The sequence below is a fragment of the Acanthaster planci genome, linkage group LG19, assembly GCF_054643075.1.
Source record: "Acanthaster planci isolate LZ-2023a linkage group LG19, COTS_SCS, whole genome shotgun sequence".
In the NCBI taxonomy this organism is placed as follows: Eukaryota; Metazoa; Echinodermata; class Asteroidea; order Valvatida; family Acanthasteridae; genus Acanthaster; species Acanthaster planci.
The window spans coordinates 10,773,567-10,799,180 of NC_141795.1; the positions used below are offsets into that span (position 1 = coordinate 10,773,567).

The 25,614-nt window shown below is 43.1% G+C and overlaps 1 protein-coding gene and 1 long non-coding RNA gene across 2 annotated transcripts in view; one reads left to right on the forward strand and one right to left on the reverse strand.

Moving 5' to 3' along the window:
• Positions 1 to 25,614, forward strand: part of LOC110982054 (follistatin-related protein 5-like) — a 103,598-nt gene that overhangs the window by 30,155 nt on the left and 47,829 nt on the right. Inside the window, 1 exon segment of the mRNA XM_087129983.1 lies at positions 9,527 to 9,563. Coding sequence (XP_086986109.1) covers positions 9,527 to 9,563 — 37 coding nt within the window.
• LOC147796030 (uncharacterized) lies at positions 20,854 to 25,011 on the reverse strand. The gene is made up of 3 exons (XR_015428381.1): positions 24,606 to 25,011; positions 22,411 to 22,479; positions 20,854 to 22,198 (listed from the first exon to the last, which is right to left on the reverse strand). It is a non-coding gene; the product is annotated as an uncharacterized LOC147796030 (long non-coding RNA).

A 25,614-nucleotide genomic window follows, 5' to 3' on the forward strand; every position in this document is an offset into this window, starting at 1 on the left:
CTCCTGCTCACCCGCGGACCTAAATAACCAACATGAAAACTCCCTGTAAAGCCCTCTAACAACATGGAAGTCGCATGTCTGTTGGGATACTGTTCCAAACATGAAAGCAATACAAATAGTTTAATTGGAGTTGGAAGTGCAAAAATTGGTAGGCTTACCCTGAGCTTGAGGTGCGGCTTTTGGAATAACCAAGGAGTGTGATGGTTGCGGCTGTGCAGAAAGCTGGGACTGGATGCCATGCTGAAAAACTGTATCTGGCGCTCGCCTGTTATTAGAAAAACGCTTGCCTTTGGCAGTACGGTCACCTGCAGAATTTGTCGCATTGTTATTGGACCGGCCGCTGGGCTGCAAGCCAGAGCAACAGCCCGTTGCACCATGACCATAGCAAAAACAACTGCTGCATTTGTGAGCAACCTTGCAAGATGCATACATGTACCTACAGCCCGTGGCCTTGTTGAACGCATAGCACAACCCAACCCAAGTCCTACTGCTACTATTTGAACCAGCAAGCCCAAATTTTGGGTGAGTACTATGCCCAGTGGAAGTAGCAGCAGCAACCGTGACCCACAGTTCGATATCCATATCCCCCCAACTACATGTACTTGTAGGGTCAGCCGCACGCTGCAAACAACTGTTCGCCGTAAGCCTGCCAACCAAACCCAGGGAACTAAACAAATGCCAACCTGATTGTTAACCATATATAGCTCCATAGCTCGAGAGGGGTGTTTCTCAAGGAAAATGGACATGAACACAATGGAAGGCTGAACTCCACTTGTCGAAAGTATCTTTTGCTTATTGGGGATGCAAGGCGGGTTGGAGGACCATCCCATTCGCCTCATTTAGCCCCAAAACCAACTCAGTGTTCTGCCGCTGGCTGTGGGCCAGCAGTTGAATTGAGTTGTCGCTCAGCAGCTGGGAAAAATCCACAAACTGTCGATTCTAAATTTTTTGCTTGACTGACTATGGGATTGCAAACCCCAATGCGTTGCCCACTTTAAAACTCTCGACGGCAGTCGGCAGGCCCATCTGTGAAGGCAAGCAAGCACTCAATGGGGAAAACTGGGAAGTTTGGCTTTCAACCAATGCTACGCCAGCAGTAGGGTTTGCCCTATTCTGCCCAGAACACCTCCAACGTCACTGCCATAAATCATGTTACCACCAGTAGAAGTACGGCTGTTACTGCTACTAAGATTACAAGCACATGTATTACAAGTATTACGGGCTGGGCCTAACTCACCAACCATGCTGCTGCTAGTGTTAGCTGTGGACCTGGGCATGGGCCCCGGCAAAGTGCCCATCCATCCTGTTGATGACTTTGCCGCAAGAGTACATGTAGGTCAAAGATTTAGGGTACTAGCCATCCCCAATGAGGCAGTCACTGAACAGTCACCGTTGGCTGGCGTTGCTGTTGTCAGTGATCCTGTCACTGCGGCGGCTGCACCGAGACGGCAGACACAGTAGCAAGATTCCGGGCCAATCACTTGGGTCTCAATCTCCTCGCTGCTGGTAGCATCACACTGTCGATTGTGCAGCTTGACAAGTCTCTCAGTATTGTCATTAGAGCAACTGGACCACGCAACGCTACAATAATTGAATAAAGGCAAAATCATAGTGCAACTAAGCATTTTAAAGATCGAAGCAGGAAGACAAGGTTTAGTGGACCGCCGAAGAAAACTTAGTTTTTGCAAGATTTTCTTAGCAACAAAGTTGATGTGATCGGACCATGATAATGACTCGTCGGGCATAACCCCAAGTGTTTAAAACGATTGACACACTCTAAAGTCTATCCGTTTGAAGCAATTTGAATATCCTCAACGTGAGATAAGCGATGGCGGGTGCCAAAAACCATGAACTTTGTTTTGCTAACATTCAGGGTGAGCTTGTGTTCGTGTAACCATTTACACACGTGCTCCATGCCTGCAATCATTCTATCATTCAGAAACTGTGTAGAGTTTCCTTTGAACATCAGCAGTGTATCATCTGAATACATATTCATTTTGCATTGAGGAACAGTAATGCTTGATGGGAGAGAGTTAATAAAAACAGTAAAAAACAGAAGACCCAGTATTGAACCTTGTGGTACTCCAACTTGAACACTTTCAAAGTCTGATAAAGCATCGTCAAATTTGGTAGCCCGTACCCTTCCACTTAAATAAGAATCGAACCATTTCAACTCAAGGCCCCTGACCCCGCAACCATGTAATTTTGATAGAAGAATGTCATGGTTGACGGTATCAAATCCTTTTTTTAAATCCAAAAAAATAGCACCTGTAATGTTACCAGAATCCATATTATGCAAAATGAAATCAGTAACATCAACAACGGTGGTCTGAGTAGAATGATGCAGTCTGAAACCCGACTGCTGCTCAGCAAAAAATTTATCTGATCGAGGAAGTCACAAAGTTGATTATTTACAGCCCTTTCCAGAATCTTAGACTCAAGTGGGAAAACTGAAATGGGTCTTTAATTACTGATCTCATCTTGATCACCACCTTTGATTATTGGGATGACTCTTGTAGTCTTCTATTTTCGAGGAACAACACCTGGAGAAAGAGATTTATTTATAATTATAGACAGGCCAGCGACGGGCATATGGCTGGGCATTTTGCTTTCACTAGCTTGCAAGAGATGCCATCAATTCCTGTGGCAACAGATGGATCCATTTTCTTAATCTGTTTTTCAACAAAGAGAGCTGTAACTTGCAAAAACATAAAAGAATAAGTATCTGTGCCAAGCGGTGAATTACTGTCTGCAGCCATTTGATCATTGTGAAATGTTTTAGCAAGCTCCTGACCAGGTTCAGTCGTAGCACCTGGGTGCGATGTTCAGTTGCAAATTACTATGGCAGCTCAGTACTGCCTGCATCAATGTAATCATTTCTCCGAATGGATTGAATGGCACCAGATCTATAGCTTGGTTTTACCCAATTAACTTGGCTTGTTCTGCTTTACTAATAACCCATACACTCCGCTACCAATTATAATAAGGTTGGAAGCCATCCATATTTCTACCATGCAACATTTGTTCGTTGGTTCTCTTGTCGTACTAGATTTTTAAGTATTGTCTCACCCCTTTGACTCCAAGGGCTCAAATTGTACATACAAATGTTCATGAACTCAAGACCAGCTAAGACAATGACAGCTAAGACAATGACAGTTGCACCCAAGAGTGGCGCTCATGCCATAACACTTAGTGTACCATTTTTGGTCACCAACTGACACCGTAAATTAAGTACTTCCCTATATTCACTATAATTTAACAATGACTTCCAAAGAGCAGCATTGCCATAGCATTTAGTGTACCCATTCAGTTACCAACTGACACATTTAAGTTAGGTACCTAACTACATCTACAACAAGTTAACAACGACTTCCATAATCTTACATATTTGAAGTAAGTGCCACTGTGAGCACGATAAATGCGGTTAGCTGCCCAATCGTCTTCTGGGACACCAATTTGTGCCCACAGAGACAATGTGAATTATGTTGTATCATTCAGGTGATGTGGCAGTTAATAGGCAGGCAGTGCCAAATCCTAGATACGCCAGCAACTATTGCATCACAACAGCATTTTGCTTCAAATCGTCCAATGTCGTTCGACCCCCAGGTGCACGATCAGCAATTATGGGGGGTAGGTGTGCCTGCAGCAGCCTCTTCAAGTCTTTTGGCTAGTCATGGAGCAGTGCCCCCCCTCCCCCCGCCAAATCAGTGGACCTCTGCACTGGTGGTACCCAGAGAAGCCGATTGTGTAGCCACGGCTCAGTCTTCAGCTTGACGAATAAGACTGTTGCCGACCACCCACACTCTGTGTGTGACCTGTAAACCAGATGAAAATAACAGATTGTAAGGCATTTAGCCCACTTGGAACACAATACATGTACACTAATAGTCACATGAAAGCTACAGTATAAACATGTATGCTATCTCTGGGTGAAGATCTCTCATTGGGTTTGGCATGGGCCATTTTTCTTTGGGACACTCCCACCGATTGATCAATGACTTCACTGCTTATCCTGGGGGATGTTACATCCTAGTGTACATGCAAAAAAGGTTGCTTTGCCACCTGCTCATTCTTTTCATGTGTGTGGCAGATGCGCCATTTAAAACAGCTGTGGTTGCGGCACCAATTCTGAATGTGTTCCAAAACGAGTAGGTTGAAGTCCAACATATCCTAAGGCCTTATGTAGCACTGCCCTAAGCTGGTATCGTGTGAGGGGGGTGCCGTCGACATGGATAAACAGAGGGCCTGCGATTACAGGCCGTATAGACACAGATACCATATCATTGCTTGCAGCGGGCACAAGTCAACAGTGCCCGCTTCTATTCGTAGGGTGACAGCCCCGATCCCCACTGATATCTGTATTGGCCAGCACCCGTCAAGAGGGAGCTCCTCGCGTGGGGACTGTGAACTTGCAAACTCGCAAGAGGCTAAAATATGCAAGCAGGAATGCGGCCTGAAACATAGACATATTCAAAGAGGGATGTACATACAGTCTATAATGCCGGAACAATTTGACGTAAAATATTCCACGTGATGGGGCACCTAGTGTTCGATGCCCCAGTCTGTCTTCTATTGTCCTCTTGTATCTTTTTTTTATGAGAAAGTGATGGGTAGTGTCCTAGTGCAAAAGAGACAGCTGCCACGTGCAATGCAAGTGTTGATGAGGCTAATCCTTTTATAGACAGTGCTGCGATAAAGGCCAGGATATGGCGCATTGTGGCCAGCCATGAGGTGTCATAGCCTGCACCACTGCGGAAGTCTTGAAATGTATCTGTGGCCCATTGGTAGGCGTCTTTTGTGCCTGGTGCTAATGACAAAGAAAGCAGCCTGTGAGCCTCATGAGCTAAATCTTCCAGAGGGAATCTGGCAACACTGCTGCTCTGCATGTGGAGCCACCAGCCTGAACTTGGAAAACTGTAAAAGAGACAATGAGTCAGCAATAACGTTAGAAAGGCCCTACCTGATTTAACTGCCCGACAACTGAAAATCATTGACCCAACTAGGTATTGTATTGGGGTGGACCCCAATGCCCTCCTAACTGCCTGCCTAATTTTCTTTAGCTTCTCTGCTGGTTCCCTAATTTGTATGCAGGTTGTGTCAATTTCCAGACCTACATGTACATGTAAAGTAAGTGAGCTTACTGACGGGGCCCTCGGATTTCTCCAGTGCTAATGGGACCCCCAGAAAATAGCTTTGAGCTCGATCAAGATTGACCGGCAAGAAGTTGCATTCTAACTGCCTGAACTCTGGCCTATGCACAGGAAATCATCCATGTAATTCACAGTACCCTCTGAACCTGTGTTTCTCCTGACCAAAAATTGTGTGAAGGAGGAGAACATTTCAAAATATGCTGGAGCACCTCTCACTCCCATGGGCAAGCATTTATCCACATGATACTTGCCGTCAAGTTTCATGCCTAGGAGATCAAAGTCCCCTTTGGCAATTGGCATTAGTCTAGTAGCGGACTTAATATCCGCTTTGGCACCAAAGCACCCTGGGAGAATTTCGATTGCAGATTTGCCAATGGCTTGTCGGAAAATGGCTTTGCAATTCTACCTATGACACTTTATCTATTTTACTTTGTGCAATGATGGGGTTTGATATCACCGATTCTAAGTTGTGAAATTTTACCGGGAGGCGGGGATCATGATAGCCGAGTGAAAATCCTTCTGTAAAACCCCTCGCTAAGAATTCTGCTGCCTTTCTATGGGGTTTCAAACTGAGGAGTGGCATTAAATTGTGTGTTCTTAGCGGTGCATCAGTTAAAAAGATAACAAATCTTTTGGGCTAATAATCGACTGAACTGTTTCAGATTGCGATGGTGTGCAAGGTTTACATTTTGGTCTCGTTTCTAGCTTGGGGGTTTTGTCCTTTGTTCCTCCTGACTTGATTAGAGGAGTTTGCTCTATTTCGAGTGCAGGCCACTTTTCCATGCCCTGCTGCACCGCATAGGGTGCAGCAATAACAAAACTTACACACAGCTCTCGTGCATTCCCCTTTGTAATTGAGCTCATAGCACTGCCCCCACCGGCTGATTTGTGTGATTCTCCAATTGTCGTTTGGGCCACTTTTTGAATCATAGGCTTGTGTGCACTGCCTTAAGATTGACGACTTTGCCCCCTTCTGCTTTGGGTGCTTTTGAGTTGACCTCCCCCCACCACGCACAGCAACCATAGCTCTCCATTTATCACCTCCCAAGATTTGTTACCTCCTTGCATCCGTGATCTGAATTCAGTATTATACTTGCGCCAACCAAAACACGCATATTTACTTGCAGCTGATCTAACAATCCTGCAATATTTCTGCAGTGCTAGCACATGGTCTGGCTTTGCTTGTAAATAGATGCTGCTGAAAACCAAAAAGGCATCGGTCCAGGCCTCTATGGACCAGTCTTCCACTTGGATTTGGCTGGCTTTAATAGAATGTTTCGACTGCTCTGAACCTACATGTATGCCAGGTCAACCTGGACAGTGCTAGATGTTGCTGACACTGTGTTTAAGTTACATAAACTTGACCCGTACGTGCTGTTGTTAATCAACACTCTCAATCGACATTCCTCTTTCCAAATTTTCTCTTTAATGTTTTGAGGGACTGGCGAACCTAAAATTCTGTGTGAGGGGAGAGAGGTGTGGGAGGGAAGGCCCGATCATGTACAGTTGGCACGTCTAAAGGGGCTGGAACATTGACCAAACTGGAGTGGGTTCAATCTGACTGCCTTGGGCCCTGCTAGCGGGCAACAACTCTGTTAGCCATGGGAAGAGTTGTGGTGTTGTATTGCTGTTATTGCCACTGTGCACCCCGATATTACTGCCGGTATTGACACCTCTTTCCACCTCAAAGTTTACCCGAACTCTGCCCTACTAAATAGCTATTGGGATTAAAACCCAAAGATACTGGGGTCTGTCCACCCGTCTCGCTTGGGTGATGGTGACGGGTGTTGCCTCCACGTTTGCCGCCCCAGCACTTCCCATGCCGCTGACTGATGGAAGATGGCTCGTTGACACAGTGCCTGCGCAGCTCAAAGCCACCTCTTTGGTCACTACTCCAGCATTTCCTCTGCCGCCTACAGAAGGGGGTTGATTCATGGACAAGGTAGCGATGGGTGATACATTCATGATCACTGCTCCAGCACTGTCCGTGCCGCTGACTGATAGTAGTAACCTCCTTGATGCTGAAGCAACAGCTCCAGCATTTATGAACCCTGTCCCGACACTTCTTCCATTGTCGGCTGACTGGACCAAAGGTACTGGGGCTGAGGGAAGGCCTACTGCACCAGCGTTCCTGATCCCTGTCCCGGTGCCTCCTCTAATATTGACTGACTGGCTTGATGGCACTGTAGCCAAGGGTGGGCCAACTGCACTCCAACTCATTCCCAACAATTCCCTGCTGGTAGTAATTGTACGTCTGTTTGCCCTTTCCCCCAACTCGGGTGGTGAGATTCCTGAAGATATTTTTGACTGTTGGCCCACTGCTCGTTTAGCCCACTTGGAGATGGGGTAAACAGTTTTTCTTGGCCTACCTCGTTTGCCCATTCTGTGGCTTGCAAACAGACTTTTTGCTCAACATGTGGAGCTAGCTCGAACTGCTGGAAATGTGCATATATCCTGTGGCTTGTAGAGCATGGCATGTCTCCATTGACTGACTCAAGCGAAGCTAGACCGAAGTGTAACAGTTGCAATCGAGCTAAAACAAGCATGTGCTCCGCAGCCCCAATTCTGGTGATGTAATACATTGTATATACTTCCGACCTCACGGCTGTCGCCGCTCCCTGAATGTTGATATGAGAGATTTACCTCAGTGACCACACTGTGATCTTTCACAAAGTTGTTTGTACTTGAGGGTACAAACTGACTTTCTATCTGGCAACATTAACGCTACTTTTAAATGCCTCAATTTAATACGACAATCTTCTAGATCCCATATCTGTAAAAAACAAAGATGCATAATAAGCAGTGCTCCATCCTAATTTTAAAACAGAGATTAGCTAATACTGGTATTATAGTGGTGAAAAATATCTATCAATTGTATACTGTGAAAGTTGAAGATTTAGTTCTAAATGTGACTTATATTCCCGAATTTTTCAAGAGTGAGGAAAACACGACTTATTATTTTGGGCGATTATTCGTCTTGTGAATGTGAACTGAGGAAAGAGAAACAAATGAGTTATTTCGGAAAACGTTTTTCTTCGAGATCATCCACAATGTCCTGGTGAGTTTCATTATCCTTCAAATGTAGGAAATTTGAGAGAAACTCTTTATAGGTGTCGAAGAAATCTTGCTTGACTGTCCAGAGGGTCTTTCTTTTTGCCTTTTGCCTGGCTTGATCTTCATCCATGCCTTCATGCCACATCTCCCTATTTGTTTCTCTGGCTTCAGCCAGCCAATCTTGGTACATGTAGGTGGCATTGTCTTCCAATTCATCTGAGGTTTCGTCATCAACCTCAACAGTTTCCAAATCATTGCCAACTTCATTCATGTCTGATTCTTCTTCAGTGAGGATATTTTCTATGCATCTCTCCAGATTAGACTTCCGTCCAAAGCATTTGTCATACTGATGACAAGCATAGGGCTTGACTGCAGAAATAACATTCATGTCGACCCTTTGATTACATGTATCTTAAAGTGACATAAACAAATGAAATTGTTAAATATATAATGTGTACATGTACATAGACTATGGTCTTTTCATTGTTCATTTGTTCTTTTCATTATTCATTTGCTCTTTTCATTGTTCATTTGCTCTTTCATTGCTCAGTTTGTTCTTTTCAATGCTTATTTTACTCTTTTCTTTGTTCATTTTTCTCTTTTAATTGTTCATTTTCTCTTTTCATTGTTCATTTGCTCTTTCCAATGTCCATTTGCTCTTTTCATTGTTCATTTACAAACTCCACGTGATCGCACTCCAAAAGATTGGAAGCGAGGTGACTGAGCTGCAACTCTGATACATGATATAATGATAAATGACATTTTTTTTGTACGGAATGAATAGGAATGAGGAATGGTCATCGTGCACCAGACTTTCTGACCCTTTGATATTGCTACACATGTATTCATGTTCATCCATACAAGTCAACCTGTGCCATAATTTTTCACCATCCACTTCAATCCTATTCATATCTTTTTGATCATATTATTAATGTGACCGTTTTATATTTCTAACCCAAAGGTCAAAGTGTGCCAGACCGTCCCCCACTACTAAACAAGATAGGTTCTGCATGCGGAGCACTGTTCTCCACCTTTAACAAATTTGCATGGTTTAGGATCGCTAATAGGACACTGATTCCAAATTAGAAAATTTTTAAAGTATGAAATGCACATTTTAGCCATCCACAATGTCACTGTTAACCTTCTTGAAATCCATTTCCACCGCATATTACTTCAGACAGATGGTAGACTTGCAACATTGACGTGCATTTCCCATTACTTTGGACCTTACAATCTACTGGTACATCACAGAGAAGCGAAGATGAGTTTAAAATGACAAGAAATGACATCTAAAGGGATGCTGTTTGTTATTTTCTATGCAGAGGCGTCACCATGGTGAAGCAGATTACAAGGACGAAGGTAAATGTTCTTTTTCACCATTAAACAATAATTTTGGCTTTGCAGTAAAATATAAATTGCCATAGAAAAATTGGACTTATCTATTGTTTCATTTTCAGAGCTGCTCTTCAAGTTCACAAGGCCCAAAAATGGCTTTTCAATTAAAAAAAATCATTATTATACCATAGAGGAAGGACACAGAAGGAGTTTGAACTGCCCAGGCTGTAACATCTGGCCAATTACCTCTCTCTGGCATGCCTGGTATGTCCATAGCCAGAGCGCAGTGAGTGCTTGGTATGCACCATTTGTTTCACAACCACAAAACAAAACCCCTTTGTATCACATGACCACCGCCGCAATTCGTGATGGTAATCTGCATCCTTAAAACTTCGTGTACTGAGGTATAGGAACTTGAGTATTGACAGCATCAGATTTAATGCTAGTGCATCATATACAGGCTTGGGTGTGACCTACCCGTGATGCGTTGTGTTGATAGTGTTGGGCAGTTCCAGAATTCTCAGAGCCGGTTCAGGCTCCAACTAAGGACCACGATTCTGAGTTAGAACCAGCTCCCAAAGATATAAAGAAAACCATCAGGTTTAATAACACACGTTAAAAATCTGTCGCTGCCATACTGGGTTTTGGCCTTTCATGGGCTTTAAGATTATCCACGGTGAGTACAGTAGATTCCCGTTGTAGCGCTCCCTGATGTACATGGACATGTTACTCTTACTGATATATCAATCATTTTCAATTTCTCCAACTGTACACCCATTCACTGTGTACATTTTTATGCTGTTATAGCACTCTCTTTTACAACCCTTTTCAGGATATAACGCTCACAATTTTTGGCCCCCAGAACCATATAAAGCATGTAAACTGATTCCGGTTACAGCACTCTTTACCCTGGAAAATCAGATTCTTTGAAAATCGACCCATGAAACGATTGGCCGGTCAATCCTGGACACCAGTAGTTTAGGGATCACACAGAGTGCAGACACGCACTGGGCCGGGCCATGGGGCTTGCCGTCCATGCAGCGCGATCGTGAGGACGTGCTCACCACGGTGAGCCGTGGCCGCATGGCTTTGCTGTGGAGGCATTGCAGTGATCATTTTCACACTTTTTATTTATTCTCGTGGTGTAGTTTGGGATACAGTAATCAACATTGAGATACTTCATGTTGTATTTTGTTACTTAATGGTTTCTGTCCATCGATAAATAAAATCAGCCGCTTAATTGTACGTGTACAGTCAACTCTCAGTAATAAGAGCTCGGATAAGATGAGACGCCGGTTAAGACGAGTATATTTGCTAGTCCTGACTGAATTATGCACATTCCATAATATGAGCTTGCGTGTTACGAGATTCCGTTTAAAACGAGCATTTTTGGGGCCCCAGCTGCCTGCAAATATATTGTTATCCGTCTAATTAGCACAAGCTGTTTTGAAGGCAACTTCCGTAATTTTCACCAAACCCACGAGCTGTTTCAAATTAAAACCTACTATACTCAATAATTTATTAACTGGCCGATCCCCACCACCAATAACTGGTTCCCGCCCTTTTTGTGCCACAAACGCAGAACTGATGTTGGTTACCACCTAAAATGTTAATGTACTTACGTGCTGCGTTGTATGACAATCTCATCGCGGCGTGCTGGGGACGTAAACGGCATCGCTCCAACCATGCAGCCTCCAACTCGACTCGACCGGTTTCTCCGTTCTTGTATTATGTTATTGTTCTTTAATTCAAGTCTTTATTCATAAAAAGTACATTTACTTCTCACTTTCATAAAGATAAACTGTTTTGAAATTAAATTCCAAACCACACGTATGTGCATACAAAGTACATGTAGGCCTACATGTATGTACAGGAAGTTGTACATGATGTATGCTTAACGATGCGGTCGATCGGTTACACATGCGACAAGTGGGACAGCAGCTTTCTCGTAAAACAAGGTCTGGATAATACAAGCTAATTTAGAAAGTCCCAAGGCCCTCGTTTTAACGAGAGTCGACTGTATCTTTGTGTAGCCTCCCCTTCCTTCCTCCACGGTGTAGCAAATCTCGTCTTTTTGCCTATCGTGCTCAACGTGGCATGTCGGATCCGTTTTCACTTGGGTCTTCTAATGCACTTTCTGTGGTCACATGGTCATTAGGAAAAGTCAGAGATTGGACTGTCCATGAATGGGGATACGCAGTAGCAGTCAGGATGTCGCAGTGGGTGTAGATGCAGTGCGTGTGCCGCAATGCAGCATTCATGAGGACCTACAGTACATTGCATTTGAAAGTTAACGCTGCAAAAAGGAATGGGAAAAATGCGAAAGGAATTCACATTCACATTCGCATTTCACATTTTGACCACAACTTTTCCCCCCCCCTGCAAATTCGAAGCGCATCGGATGTGAAAGGGGCATGTGATGTGTGAAAACAGTGCAAAAATCGTACGAAAACGGTGTGAATCTTTTGCGAAAACAGTGTGAAAATTTTGCGAAAGCAGTGGGAAGGGTTCTGAAAATTATGCGGAAATTTGCCAAAATGAGAGGCATTGTGCAGCAAAATACTCCACACTGGCCACATGCACACGACTATCATGCAGTGAAGAGTCCATTACACAAGCTGTGCTGCGCTTTGGGCCGGTCCGTTCTGGGCCAACTCACCAGGCGGAGTGTGCTGATGTCTTGTAGCGATTTCCTCGGCCGAGCCATCCGGTCCATGCAGCGAGATCGTAGGGACGTGCTGACCACGGCAAGCCGCACCCCTGTAGCGTAGTTGTTTTCTTGGATTACCATAAATAAACACTTGTCAATGTCAGAGAATAAATTTTTAAAAAGTTGTCTGGATTTTGAGTAATTAAATGGGAGTCCACGAGTCATCAAGTCATGAAGCACATGATTAAGTTTAACTTGCTCTGCTGTGGCGACATGGGTTATTTGCCTACTTTTATTTATTCTTGTGGTGTGTAGTTTGGCACAAAAAAAATCAACATTGAAATATTACATGTAGTATTTTGTTACTGAAAGGTTTCTTTTGATCGATGAAAAAATTCATCTGCTTAAATTGTACATGTATCTTCATGTACATGTAGAAAATCCTGTCTTTTCGCCGATAGTGTTTGGTGTGACATATTGGGTCTGTTTTCACTTGGGTTTCTGATGACATGTCACTTTCTGTGGTCACATGGTTATTGGAAAAAGTCAGTCTGTCCATGAATGGGCATGTAGTAGCAGTCTGGATGTCGGGATAAGTATAGATGCATTGTGTGCTTTGCGATGTGGTGCGGCTTGCACAAGGTCCCGTGGCGGTTTTTGAAGAGATTTAGTGATATTTTTTATTGGCGTCAGAAAAACGTCAAGATACCTAACCAGATACAAGGCATTTATTCCAAAATCACTTTACATACATGTACATCTGCCAATACATGTAAACGTAATTCACATACATGACAAGATGTGGATACTTGTACATGTACATGTATCTGTAGCCGATATGTGCACATATGCGATGCACATGTTGAGCATCCGTCCAAGTGGGTTATATGCATGTACATGTACATGTAAGAGAGAGCTATAACAGGAATCTACTGTAATTCAGCTGTTCGGTGTTCAGTGTTGGTCTTGATTTGGCCAGCTTTGATTTCGCCTGTCACACTGTATTTTGCTCAAAACCGAGAAACACACTGCATTGATATTTTAATGCTGTCTTCTTCAAGTAATCTGAATATTCCTGAGAATTGAAGAACTTTTCTCTCAGACTGATTTTCCTCCACTTTCCATATTCAGAGGTGCGCATGTTTAAAACCACATAGAACAAAAACTTCCTGATGTCTACATTTGTACATGTACAAATACTACTAAATGAAGAAAGCTGACAAAATTATTTCCCCACTACCACAGAAAATCTGTGAAAGTCTTTTCCCACTTGTGAGAAAAAGTGTGAAAATCTTTTCTCACTTGTGTAAAAATCTGTAAAAATCTTTTCCCATTTGTGGGAAAAAGCATGAAAATCTTTTGCCACTGGGGGGAAAATCTGTGAAAATATTTTCCCACTTGTGTGAAAAGGTATGAAAATATTTTCCCACTTTTGGCACACTTTTTCACAATTTGTGAAATGAAAAGGAATTCCCTGGGAAGAGAAAAAATGTGAAAATATTTTCCCATTTTGGTGTTAACTTTCAATCGCAATGTACTGTATGGCAGTTTTTGAAGACAATTTTTTTTTTTTTGGTGTGTCACGAAAACATCAAGATAGACGGATAAAAGCATATATGTACTCCGAAAATTACGGTACATACATCTGCCAATACATGTATATGTAAACAAAATTCACATACATGACATACATGTGAATACATGTGTATGTACATGTACATAGAGGTACAGCGCGTACATTCAGTCGGTTATAGCACTGTGCAGTTATAACGTTCAATTCTGTTACGTCCCCTTGAGAGTGCTATGATGGGAATCTACTAAATCTGCAACATGTATGTACAACCATGATACAACTCAGTACATGTAACTTTACCCATAATACAAATGGAATCGTCAACCATGCCGTGGAACATCATGTATGGCTGGATCGTGTGTACTTACTGAACATTTTGCCAATGTATCGTAAATAACCATGGACTATGCATAAACTGGTCATTCGTACACAGCGGGCGCATCAAAAACTCATGACACGTCCACTATCTTGTAAGCTATGCTGTTGCCCGGGTCCTCGCATGGAACCGGCTAAGAAGGGAGAAGTTGAGAACTGAGACCACTGCTGACCATTACATTGGTGCATAAGTTCAGGCAATTGCTAGGCTACTTCTTAACCATGCAATGATTTTGTCCGGTGTCATACATGTATATGCGGAAAGTACAACATGTCACACGCAAGTACCAGGCAAAATTCACCACTGTTGAAGTCACAGCCACATGTAAAACAGTCTTCGAGCTTCTTGGCTTCCGGCCGTCAAAGCTCCGCTGCGCCATGCGTGCAAAAACCAATGTGGTTTGGTACCTAGAAACAAGGTACATGTATTTTTACCATTCATTTATGTTTGCATTTGCCGTTGTGTGGAAGGATGCCCTGCTAAATCTACAGCATGCTATACACGTATAAGCGGTACCGCAACAATGCCCATGATCACTGATGACTATTCCATTCACTTACTCACTTGGCTGAGCGTGCTGGACTGCTGCACAACCCTTGGTCATCAGCGCCCACTCTACGCCTACAGACAGACAGATCGGGTTGAGTGTGCTATACTGCAACAATTCCCTTGATCATCATTGTCAGGAAGTAATGAGCTCCAGGTGGCCAGTCCTGTGCTTGGCCACCTCCATAGATCTACAGGACACGGATCTCCATATTTTTATACACAAGCAGGACAGAAAGTTCCTTTGCTTTGAATACTGCGGCCAAACCTACCAGTTTCCAGCTCTTTCATTCGGCCTTTCAACCTTGCCAAGTCTATTCACCAGGATTGCCAAGACTCTTGCCACCTATCTATGACAGTGCGATATCCTCATTTTTCAATATCTAGAGGACTGGCTGATTGTCGGTCACTCCCCCGACAAGGCCAGGGCCTGCACTTCTCTCACCCTCGATGTGCCTGGGGTTCCTCATCAACCACGACAAGTCGGCTTTCGATCCATCACAAAGGCCGGCCTATCTCTGGGCAGTCCTCGACGTCCGCAAAAGCATTGCGTCTCTGACACCGGAATGCATCCTCAACCTGCATCAATGCGTCCATCACTTTCTAAAGTCCGAGGCACCTCTGGCGTTAGCCTGGCTTCATCTTCTTGGACTTATAGCCAGTTTGGTCGACCTCGTCCCATGGTGTGGACTGCGGATGCGCCCACTTCAACTTCATCTTCTGTCTTGGTACCGCCCCAAGAGTGACTCGATTTCTACCTTGGTCCCTCTTCCGCCAGATGTTCGCAACCACCTTTGGTGGTGGACCATCAATGAGCACCTGTCAACCAGTTGCCCCTTTGTTCCCCCGAGACTGAACGCCACAGTGACGACATACGCGTCGCTATTTGGATGAGGGGCCTCCCTTCCTCCACTCGGTGCATCCAGGGTATGGGACTCTTCTTTCCTCAACAAACACATCAACCTGCTAGAACTTCAGGGAGTATTCAATGCCCTTCGCCACTTCCAGCAGCATTAAGTAGGCCTCTCCGTTTGAATCCAGAGCAACAACTCCACAGTGGTGGTGTACATCAACCACCAAGGTGGCATCCACTCCCCTCAACTCTGTGCCCTTACATGGCAGATCTTCATGTAGGCGAGCAATAAAGGGATTGCCCTCCAGGCCATTCACACAGCAGGAACAACCAACAGCATAGCAGATGCTCTCTCTCGGGGCACTGTCCACCCAATGGAGTGGACTCTTCATCCGGGTGTGGTCAGTCAGATCTTTGTGGAGATCAAGTGTCCCCATGTCAATCTTTTTGCATCTGCCGACAATCTCATCTTCCAACATTCTGCTCCAGGTTTCCTCGCCCGCGGACGTGGGCGACAGACACTCTACAGGTCGACTGGTCCAGGCCTTCTGGCGTATGCCTTTATCCCAATCTCCCTCATCCCGCGGGTCATATCCAAGATAGAACAAGAGCCATGCTGGATCCTCCTCGTGCCCCATTCTGGCCTCGCCAACCGTGGTTCCTGAAACTGACAAGGCTCCTGGTTCGACGACTTCTGATCCTTCCACCCAGGGAGGACATTCTTCATCAATGCAGGTCAGGAGTCCTCCATCCAGCACCGGGTGGTCTTCACTTGATGTGCTAGATATTTTCCAACAATCGCTCACAGCATCAGGCCTTTCTACAAACACTGCGTCGATGGCGGCCCAGGGTCGATGACTATCCACACCTAAGATTTACGTCAAGTCAACTACAGCATTTTACTACATGGTGAGACGACCACGATTTTTCTCCAGCCGAAGTTCCTGTGAGTACCGTTGCAGACATTTTCATGTATCTGTTTCACTTGGACCTCCAGATTGCCATTGTCTGTAATTACCGGTCGGCCTTGGTGGCCATTCATTCAGGGTTCAGCGATGAATCAACAGTTCTGATAACGCTGCCATCCACAATCTTCTTCGAGGAATGTTTGTCGAGCATCCTTACATCAAACGCCTCGTTCTTTCCTGGGACGTTGGGAGCGTCTTACGCATTCTTGCCGGTCCCCCCTTTGAGCCGCTTTCTGATACATCTGATCTCCATCTCAGCATCAAAGTGGCATTCCTCCTGGCCGCATTACTTCCAGGTGCAGCAGCAAGCTGCATGCTCTGTCAACTGCTGAACGTCACCTTCGCTGGGAGCCGCACGGGGTTTGTTTTTGAGACAACATATTCGTCCCCAACATGACTCTGTCAAGAAATGGGGTCCGGTTCGTACTCTCAAGTGGTACCCTGCCAGGACCTAGCGTAGCAAACAGCCTGGTTCGAGACTGTTCATCATGACGACAAAGCCCTTTCATCCAGCGGCAAAGGACACTATTGCCCGATGGATGATCTCAGCCATCATCTTTGCAAACCAGGACTGGCCGATACAACATGACGGGACAACCCAATTTCACATCAAGATCTCATGATGTTCAGGCCACCTCCGCGTCCTTGTCATACTTTAGAGAAGTTTCCCTAGCAGATATCCACCAGGCGGCTTGTTGGAGATCCCCCTCCACCTTCACCGTGTGAGTAGTAGGCAATGGGGGATACTGGACCAGCCCACCCATCTCTGGGGTTTCCCCTTGTCCTCTGACCTCTGACCCCAGTTTCACTCGCAAATCCCAAACCTTCCCCAGTCTCGGTTAAAACTGTGTATCACCGGAAGCTTTGAGAAAAAATGAAATAAATTTGCAACTGGCTTAAGTAAATAGTATTTATTAAATAAAGATGTCAAACAAAAGAACTGAAGCTTTGAAAAAAAGTGAATTTAATTTATAAAACCCTATATATAAATAGAGACATGAATAAAGAAACCAGACCACAACACCGTCCTATATTATCAGACTTTCGACGATTGAAAAAGTTATTTTTATCTGACTTGTAAAACGAGACAACATTCTATTACCACCACCCCGTAAAAAAGTCACACAAAACCCTAACTCGTACAAGTAATTCAAGCTAGCCAATGGCAATTTAGAAATCTCACAAGACACTCATATCGTCAGCTCTTACAGATGTTAGATCTGTCCAAGACTCTAATGTACGATTTCTATTATGTGTTGAAAGCAGACTTTGGTTCAAACGTCTGTTTATTATACACTGATACAGACAGTTTATTACTCGAAATTCAAACCGACGATTTAACCAATTACCTACGTAAAAAGCGCAGCTTATTCAATTTGAGCAATTACCCAACGGATCATATACCGAAAAATTAAAGAGTCATTGGTAAAATGAAAGACGAATTTGGTGGCCAAGTGATATCAGAAGCAGTCTGTATCAGGCCAAAAATGTACTCCATTTTAACGGAACAACAAAATTTGAAAAAGGCGAAGGGAGTTACAAAAGTTTTAACCCAAACAATGTTGTCTTATAAAAGGTGTCTATTTGAATGGGTACAACACTTTTTTAAGCAGCAACTGTTCAGATTGGACAAACATCAAATATTCACAGTCACGCTTGCCCGTGTAATACAAATACCTAACCAAAACATCTGGGGGAAGTTCTTTTTGTTGTTTATTGTGTTTATTTAACTTGGTCCAACTTGATAGCTTCTGCAGGGTTTTTGTCAATTAATTGCATTTTTTCCTCGTTTAGTGATTTATTACATGGGGCAGGCATTTTACCCATTCTACGTTAGGTTTGCCAACGTTTAACATTTCTTGCGCATATTGATGGCCAAACAGCCTTTCGGCTAAAGTCCTATTGAACCGTTCGACGATCCCCTGCAACCTATGAACACCCGGTTCGCCCACTTGCATCTCAACCTCGTGTTTGGTAAACAACTTTTTAAACTCGCCTTTAAATTCTGATCCCGGGTCCACCACGGTAACATGTTTTTTTCCTGTCAACTCCGAGTAAACTCGCACCGCTTCGTCCACGTTGACAAACGTGTGTTGACTTGCAACCCTCTTGTCTACTGCGTTCGTTTAAAAAGTCCAGCATGGACCCGAGCGGCAGGCTAAAAGTTCCAAGGGCTATTAAAGATGAAAGACGTGAAGTCACCATCACACACAATCCAAGTATAATCGCAGCACGTCAAACGCTAATCATCAAGTTTTCCGCTTTGGGTGTAGACGACGTGGTAGTGCCCGGTACCGTGAAATTGGCTTTCACGTTGGACCTAGATGGAGCATCAGACGACAATCGAACCGTGTATTACAACATAGCGCGAAACCTAGTTTCCAAACTCAACGTCAGACGCAGACGTATTCTACATCTTCAAAGACAATTGGCTGCCGCTGACACAGACTAAAAACATGGCTTACTTTGGTCTAGAAAGGGAAAACGTGGCAAAGTTGCGTTTGGGAGCAGCCAATGGTAACGAAGGGGAAAACGACGGTAAAGGTAAAGCCATAGCAGACACTTTAAGAACAGATACGCGATTCTGTTGGACATGCCTCTTTTAACAGACCAGGGCCCTTTTTACCGATCAGGTTTCAAAAAACCTCTAACTTACCAATTGACTTTTAATGAACTCAGCAAAGTGGTCAAAAGTGCAGACACAGCCGCCAAATACAACATTTTGGAGTTGACCTTGGAATACGAAGTCATCACTAATAGAGATTTGGCACAAAGTTTGCGACAAAAACACAGAGGCCTTGTGTACTACTAATTCAACAGGATTCACTCGTGGAAGCAGCAAGCGGTTAACAAGTCAGACACTCTGAGGAACATTAGTATTGGTCAGATGATTAAAAGCCTGAAAGGCGTCTTAATCCTGTTCAAAGATCCAAACGTAAAGAACCCAATGTTACAATCCGCGCATTATGAAATGTATCGTAACGGTCAAAGGTAAGCCAAATCAACTGTATTCGCAAGGACTGTTCGAATATCAACATTGGAACGAAGTTTGCAAGTACTTTGGAGACTCGGATACAGAAGCGGGTAGAGCCGTCGTGAAAGACCTAAACTTGACGAGTGTCGACATGGCCAGTTATTTAAAAGACAAGTGCGGCCTCTGGCTAGATTTCAGAAGTTCCAACAATTCTGCACACGGGTCCGGTAGGCCATTTGGCCTGAGGCGGCGACATATCGATTCAAATGGCAAGACAGGCAGAAACTGCAGGCCCGTTGACAATGTACGTATTTTTGGTAAAGCAATTGACGGTGGAAGACGGGAACTTTAAAAGCTTGAGGTATTAAGTCTGGTTTAAAGTAAAAGAATGAGTCAGAATGGTAACATGTATAAAAACCCTCATTGCGTTCTAATTGTGGGCAAAACGGGAAGCGGTAAAACACAGTGGATCTTCGATCTTTTGGAAACTGAATATCGGTTCGCATTTGAAGCTATAGTAATCATCTGCCCGACCCTATTTAAAAATAAAACTTATTTAGACCGGCAGTGGATATATACTAATGAAAATGTGTACCTATGTGATTTAGATTGAGAAAAACTTGAATTAAACGAGGCGATTGACCTGTATCAGAAAGTCTTTGACGGTGTAAATTCTTTGTTTGTCGTGGACGATTGTGCCTCAGATCAGTTTATTAAATACCACAAACTATCAAAGGGGAGCAGCACTTGTGCCTTGAGCAAAATGGCTTTTAGCAGGAGACATTATCTTCATACATGTTGGTTGTTGACGCAGAAGTATAACTTGGTTCTCAAAGACTATCGAGAGAACACGGCTTGGGTAGCTTTGTTTCACTGCAAGGAACGAAATTCGTTTGACCAGTGTTTAGACGAGAACGACGTTGTGCCTAACGGTGAAAGGGAACCAATCAAAGGCATTTGCAAGACGTGAAGTTCAGTAAGTTGGTGTTGTTGACGGAGCCACCTGTGTCTTACTCGCTTCTATAAAAATGAAATAAATTTTATTTACATATATTATAAATAAAGATGAAAAATAGAATTTGCAAAATATGTAAGAAGCAGAAAAATCTTTCTGATTTTAGAGTAAGATCAAGTGGTGGCATTAACATCTGTTGTAACCAGTGTATTGATAGGAAGATACAGTACTTAGAAAAGAACAAGTGTCCCCATGGTCGGCAGAAGAGACAGTGTATAGAGTGTAATGGAACAGGAATTTGTAGACATAAGAAACAGACATGTCTGTCCATTGTGCAACGATCCCATAGAGGTAACCAATAGCAAACGGATTCATAATTGCTGCCATGAAGACAAGAAGTACAAATGATTCGATCCGGATCATTTCATCAACACAGACTTTTGCCGTGGTTTAATCAAGGATTATCCATGTTGCTTTTATTCAGATTGTAATGTTAAGATGCAATTTTTGGAGAAAAAAAATCTGATTTTGTACCATCGAACAGTTAGACAACTCAGGAGGTCATATCAAGTCAAACTGTGTGCTTTGTTGCTTTAGTTGTAACTGCAAAAGGAAGTCTGATAAGCTAGTTAACAACAAACTTGAAACTAACTGATGAGCTAGTTGAAAACAAACTTGAATTAACTAAAGAGCTAGCTTGAACTAGTTACCGTTTGTTAAATATTTGTTTCAATTTGCCGTAACTGCACTGCCGTAGTCTGGCTACAGCTTTTTTAAGTTCAGTTGTAAGTTAAGAGCAACAATGTTACAATTCTTTCAGGTAGTTATCGAGCTAGTTGTCGCAGTTAACTTAATCTATTACACCTACGAGTACCTACGTGTCAAGCAAACGTTTAACAACTTTTAAACGTATGTATTAAAATGGCTGACATTAAAACTATTCTTGCCGATTCAAAAGTTAAAAGCGAATCCACACAAACCACAGAACCTAAACCCAAACATCAAAGACAAGCTCAGTTCAGTTGTAGTGTCGGGTGAGTCCAAGAAATACCTAGGTAAAGAGTACTCTGTAAAAGAGATTGAATCACTTAACCCGGCAGAACAAGAAAAGCTTTTTAATCTTTACGTAGTTAGATTCAGCAAAGAAATCGTTAAAACTCTGGGTAACTCGATCCTTAGTCTTTATGCCAGGCTTTTAGGCATTGCTACACCGATAGAATTCCTCGGTTTCAACGTGGACTTGAAGTCTGAAGAAGATCTGACTAAAGATTTAAACAACGACCCCATCATTAGTCAAACGATGGGACATTTTTTAAGCCAACTTTGTTACAAGTACGGGGTTTACCTATCACCTCTGGTAGCAACGTTAATTACAACGAAACATTTAGCTATCAACAAAAATCAGTGTATTATAAAAGAAGATGTCACGGAAGAACAAGTATGACAAGCAGCGACACCAGCCAAGAGCCAAGTGCAGACCGTCACCAAGAGTAAAATTCCCAAACGAATAGAACAGGGCAAAAAGTTGGCAGAACATGACAAAAAGATGAAGCAATGATTGGCCAAAATGAAAGTGGGTGAACCTGAACCCATAACCTTTACACAGCAAACAGAAACTTGATTTTAGGCGGTTTAGTAGTCGGGGGAATTGCTATATTTTTATTTTTGAAAAAGAAGCCTGCTGTTGAAGCGACTTCGCCACCGGCTCAAGCCTTACCCAGTGAAAGTCGAGTAACCTCTCAAGCAAACACAGCACCAGAAGTCCTAGACATGGAGTAATAAAAAAATTGGTATATATTAAGAATGAGTAACGCAAACATCAACATAAACAGGATCATCAACACAATCTACCATGGTGCAGTAGTTTCGGTAATCTCCATGGGTTACGCCATGCTTGGTAAAAGGCTGTTGAGAATTAAACCACCAGATTTGGATCGGTTGTCGGTAGAAGACGTAGCAGAAATGACCGCACTTGCCTTTAGTGCATTGGCTATCCATGGTTGGCTAGTGGCGCAAGGTGTCCTACCCGCAAGTTTGCCTACGGGCTAAAAAAGCAAGTTTAAAAGTCAAAGTAAGAACCAGTTTATTTTAAAGTAAAAGATGGCAGAAGGAGGATTTGATGGCATTGAAATGGGCGGTTTGAAAGATCAGGTAGAACAACAAGACCCAAAAGCTGATCAAAAAGAACAAGACTTGACACAGGGCGATAGCTTTGTCTCTGGCCTCAATCCAGTTCAACAAGAAACGACGTTTACGAAGGGAGAACCAGGATATTATACATTAGAACGAGGGAGAATTACATGTAAAGTAACGAGTAAAGGGGTAGTAGGTTCTGGTTCTACTTGGTCGGGTTCTGTAAAATCTGGTTCTTCTTGACCGGAAGCTGAAGGAACAACATCTGAGTTTAGACTTGGCACATAGCCCGTCCTCATACCTTTGGTCGCGATTTGCAAATTGTTTTTGTATCCTTCAAACGTTCCGATTCTCGGATCCATGTCTGACGGCACCAAATATAAGCCGGGTGTGACTACAAAGTTTAAAGGCATTTTTGCATATTTGTAAAGAATCTTGAAATTGGTCTATACTTTGCTCCAAGTTGGACTTCGAGTTTAGTAAAGCTTCCACTATAGTAATAAACTGCCGTTGAGCATCTAACCTGGCTAAAACGCTTGTCTTTGTCTGAGCTTGGGCTCCCAGTATGGCATATATGTAAGCTCTAATCGATTTGTTTACCTTTGTGATTCCCACATCTGTCAAGCTTGATTTCTTTGGTATAAAATCCCACCAGGCCAACGTGATTGCGTCAGACTGCAAAATCAAATTCACCGTATAGGTACTTGCATGACCAGAGCCTTTTGGCGGTTTAGCCCAACTGAAGCCCATAAAAGTAGATCTCGCATATTTACCATTTGTCACGTGTAAATCGTAGGGGTCATAGTTTTTACCTGGGATTGGCACGTAACCGTTATCGTAATAATAAGCCGTGCCTAGCCCGTTTGATACGTTGTCTTACGTCTGTTTGTAGGACTTGCTTGGATCGACTTTGTGCAATAGACAAGTGTCTGTAAACTTGCGATGATCGTAATTGTTGTGTGACGCGTCAAATACATCGTCGCTGGGTATGGGCATCACACCGTCGTAAAATATTTTTCTTACCGTGTAGTACACGTGAAAGTTGAATACAGCAGACACGTACGGATTGAAATCGGACAGTAAAACGAAGTCCACCCTGCGTGCCGTAGTTGCGCAATACACCGTGAAATTAAATTGGTTTTGGTAAAACGAAATCGGGTCGGTTACCCAACGATTGACTGCTTTGTCTGTTTTAACTCTCGGCAACTTGTACGCTGCGGTTAAATTTGGAAATTCGGCTGCAAATGAATTGTGTTTATTTACCACGATTGCCAAATGACTAAAGTTGTGTCCCATCTTTTAAATAGAGCTTTTTACTTTATAATAGACTGATTTAAAAAGGGGGCGCGATGGGATAAGCTGGTGGTGGTTTGTCATATTTTACCGACTTGTGCAAACTTATTCGCCAAGTTTTTTTCATGAGATCTTTTTTAAAAACTGCAGTTCGCTCGTTGTCTAGTGCTTCTGCTTTTTCATTTACTTGTCAGTCAAATTCTGCTTTACTCGTCAATTTATTTTCTTGTAACTTGTTTCTCGTGTTTGCGCGAATCTTTTCTTTCATTTTGTTAATCTTTTTAAGTTCAGATAAAATTAGTACAAATTCTTCTTGAGAAATATCGCCGTCTTCGATCACGTGAGACACGTATTCGTCTATCGTATTTGGTCGTGCTTTTTAGTTTAATGGGACAACCTGCGGGAGGTGCATTTTAAAATCGCATAGGCACCAAATGCGCCCATGCCGAGGCCTTTCATCACTAGTCCTACTGGTCCGGTAATTACGCCCAGAATAGCGGGGATTCCTATAGCTGCCGAAGTGGCGCCATTGGCCTCAACTCCATATTCCACGTAATTTAGCACGGTTAAGACATTTTATCATTTAATGCTCAAATGCTTTATTCCCAGATCTTCCAGAATTGTGTTAATTTACTCAGTCATACATTGGTTAAATAAGTCTTCAGATCCTGCCACAGACTCATACATTTGAATTTTAAACATGAGATTAATTATCTGATGTATGCAGTTTAATGAAAAACTTAGCTGTGATGTTGTTATAGCTCCATGCATACAGTTAATCATCTCTGCCATTGGTATAGTCACTGTAGCATTGCACTATTTAGTGAATCACTGTACTTTCGTACTGTGCATGCATGGCTGCAAGCCTATGCGTACATGTACATGTGTAAGGTTTACTGCACATAATGCCTTTACAGATTTTGGAGTGACACAGGATCCTGGTGTGATCATGAGAACCAATCAGCTGTTGAGTTAGCCAAACCATGAATATGCATACCAAGTTGTAGTGCATACTTAAGCATGCTGTCATTATGGGCTGTGTGTATGTATTTAGTTGTGTGTTAGGTTTCACTTCACAAATAGGATATTGCACATTTGTTACCTAATAGAACCACCTTTTCTCTTTAGATAAAGTTATGCCTCAATGAAAAATCAATAAGTGTGGTTACAGTTCAATTTGAGGACCTGAATGTGTGGATGAACAGAGGCTTTTCTTGCACAAGGGGCATTATAAATTTGGTGGAAAATTGCTGTTCCTGCAAAGCACAAGCTTTCTGGACAGAATATTTTCACATGTCTGTAAAGTACTTTTTGTCAGCTTTCTGTCAATATAAATAGGTACAGGATTGGGACTGGATTTCAGGCTCAGAACCCCTTTTTATCTTTTCTGAGAATCACAGAGTTGTCAAAAAGGATCCAATGCCTAATCTATGCATACTGTGTTTATCCAATTAGAGTATAGGATTTTGTGTTGCATTCAACTTCTAGCCAATGGGAGGGGCTCTTGTGCTGCTGGCTGGTGTAGTCAGAAAGAAAGTGCAAATTGGAGTTCACTTTGTTACAGCCCTTTGGAAAGGGCACATGTTGTGGAAGTACTTTTAAAAATATCTCACCTCCTCCCCATCACCTCCATTCAAGGTGTACTTAAGATTATGCCATGGTTGCTGTGGTTTAAATCCTCATGTGCCTTCTTTACTTCCAGTAGTTTCCTGGATGTTCACCAGAAGCTAATATTCCTCCCGTCGGTTTAAGCA